The 2,511-nt window shown below is 41.4% G+C and overlaps 1 protein-coding gene across 1 annotated transcript in view; it reads left to right on the top strand.

Annotated features, from left to right (window-relative positions):
• The first annotated feature begins 306 nt into the window (after positions 1-306).
• The window catches only part of LOC142498816 (UDP-glucuronosyltransferase 1A1-like), a 41,776-nt gene continuing 39,571 nt past the window's right edge, over positions 307-2,511 (top strand). Inside the window, exon 1 of the mRNA XM_075607361.1 lies at positions 307-1,188. Coding sequence (XP_075463476.1) covers positions 331-1,188 — 858 coding nt within the window. The 5' untranslated portion in view covers positions 307-330. The remainder of the gene's footprint in view (positions 1,189-2,511) is intronic.

The following is a 2,511-nucleotide window of genomic DNA, read 5'->3' as shown; positions in this document are numbered from 1 at the left end:
GCACAGTTTATTTTTGTTTGTTCACATGGGCCAGAGACATTTGTTAAGTCCCATAATCATCAGCTCTCATTTCACCTTTATCCAATATTTACTATTTACAGATGAGGCATAATCGCTTACAGATTAGCCTTGTTTTGGCAAACACACTCACTGCGTTTTCCTAATGTGCCAATTCACCTGACACTAAAAATGTGGATTGATGAAAAATAAAGTCCTGTCCAGGTGTCATATAGTTCACTGCACATGGACCCAAAATCCTGCCAAGTAATGAAAGACGAGTTGGGACAGATATAAAACGGGAAGCATTCTGTGCCTGATTCACCCTCAGCCATGGTGTTGCCTTCATCCCCTAGCTTTGCTGCTCTGCTGCTCCTCTTCCTAGGAGCTCTGAGCCTGACTGATGGGGGGAAGCTGCTGGTAGTCCCCATGGATGGCAGTCACTGGCTCAGCATGCGCCCTGTGGTGGAGAGGGTGGCACAGAATGGACATCAGGTTGTGGTGGTGATTCCTGAGAGCAGCATGACCATGAATGGCTCTAAATTCTATATTACAAAGATATATCCCGTTCCTTACAGCAAGGATGACATCCACCAAGCGATACTCAAACTCGGAGCTGATCATTTAATAAAACAGTCCCTCCCGGGAGTCATCCTCACCATGTACACAAGCATGATCAATACATTCCGCGTGGTCTATTCCATGTGTAAGAGCTTTTTAAACAACAAGGAGCTCATTGAGTATGTTCAGAAGGAGAAGTTTGATGCTGTGCTCACAGATCCTGTATCATTGTGTGGGGTGATAATAGCCGAGTACCTTGATATTCCCTCTGTGAATTTCCTAAGGGGGCTGCCCTGCGCCTATGACTACGATAGTGCACAGTGCACAAGCCCCATTTCCTATGTACCCTCATTATTCACTCAGTACTCGGACCACATGACCTTTCTGCAGCGGTTGCAGAACATGCTGGTCAAGTTTGTGGAGCCCTATTATTGCCGTGGATTCTTTTCAGCATTTGAGCGCATGGGATCAGAGTTCCTGCAGAGAGAAGTGACCGCTCCCCAGCTCTTCAGAAGGACCTCAGTCTGGCTCCTGAGATATGACTTTGTCTTTGAGTACCCAAGGCCAGTGATGCCCAATATGGTGTTCATAGGAGGCATCAACTGTGTCCTGAAGAAGCCTCTAACCAAGGTAAGAATGTGTTACATTTCTGAGTCTACTTCCGTGTCACTAGGTTACTAGAAATAGAAAGAAGTAGGAACTCTGTTAAGAAAAACATACTGCACTCACACGGTCTTCAATGTTAGTAGTATCTATTCAAAGCTTTGGCATTTCAGTCCTCAAGATGAGAAAGGTCCATATATTAGGACAAAACATCGATCTTTGAATAAACACAACTAACATTGAAGTATAATTCTACCTATCAGTATCACAGTGTATGTCCTTCTCCACGCCTAGATATATCCGGTCTGACTTTCTATTATCTATGCTATTCCATTTAGTTTTAAATCTTAATTTATATTATTTATTATATATTATCATATAAACAATATAGTTACGTTTCATATGTGGAAGATAGCAGCATTATTTTGATATAGTATAAATATATATTTTTTAATATATCTAAATTTTATTATTATTATTTTTTATATTTTTCTACATACATATTTACCAACATTTTCCCCATTAGAAAATGAATCACAGCTATGAATTATTTTATTGCATTTGTAATCACATCTAACCAGTGGAGCACGACATATTTCAAACTCCTATGTATAATTTTATATAATTATATACTTTTATATAATTTTTTACAAATATTTTCTAATAGTTATATTTTTGTAGGATAATAAACTCTAATGTATATGTTCTAATCTATGTTTTTAAAATGTTAGATAATCTCTACACAACGGGAGTGTTTGATCTATTTATAAATGATTTATATGTTATTAATAAATGTGTATATTTAGTTCTTACTAGCTGAGAGACCCGGCGTTGCCCGGGATGTAAATGCGTAATAGGTAGTATTATTTATAAATGGTGGAACAATAGTGACTATTTGTTGTAAAGGTTGGATAATAATGTTGAAAAGAAAGATGGAAGAAAATGTAATACGATGTTGTATAAAAATGGTTTATTGTAAACACACCACAGTACAATGTATATTTTGGTGACATAAGTGATGTGAAAATGTGAGGCGTGTGTCCTGCTAGGGTGTGAGCGTGTGTGAGGCGGCAGGTGGGTGTTCAGTACGGGTGGCGCATGGGTAGTGAGTGCTGGCTGTGGGTCGGGGTCCTGCTAGGGTGTGAGGCGGCGGGTGTGTGGCGAGTGCGGGTGACAGCTGGTCAGTGATATTGTTGCGTAGGGGCAGGATGCGGCAGGTGTGTGTCGAGTGTGTGGGGTGGGTGAAAGGCGGCGGGCGTGTGTCGAGTGGCGGGTGTCTGTTGAGTGCGTGCGGCGGCTGTGTGGCGCAGGGGTGTGAGCGGTGGGCGGGTGAAAGGCAGAAGTGCGGGT

The sequence above is a fragment of the Ascaphus truei genome, chromosome 7 (assembly GCF_040206685.1).
Source record: "Ascaphus truei isolate aAscTru1 chromosome 7, aAscTru1.hap1, whole genome shotgun sequence".
In the NCBI taxonomy this organism is placed as follows: Eukaryota; Metazoa; Chordata; class Amphibia; order Anura; family Ascaphidae; genus Ascaphus; species Ascaphus truei.
This window is presented reverse-complemented; position numbering and strand designations above follow the sequence as displayed.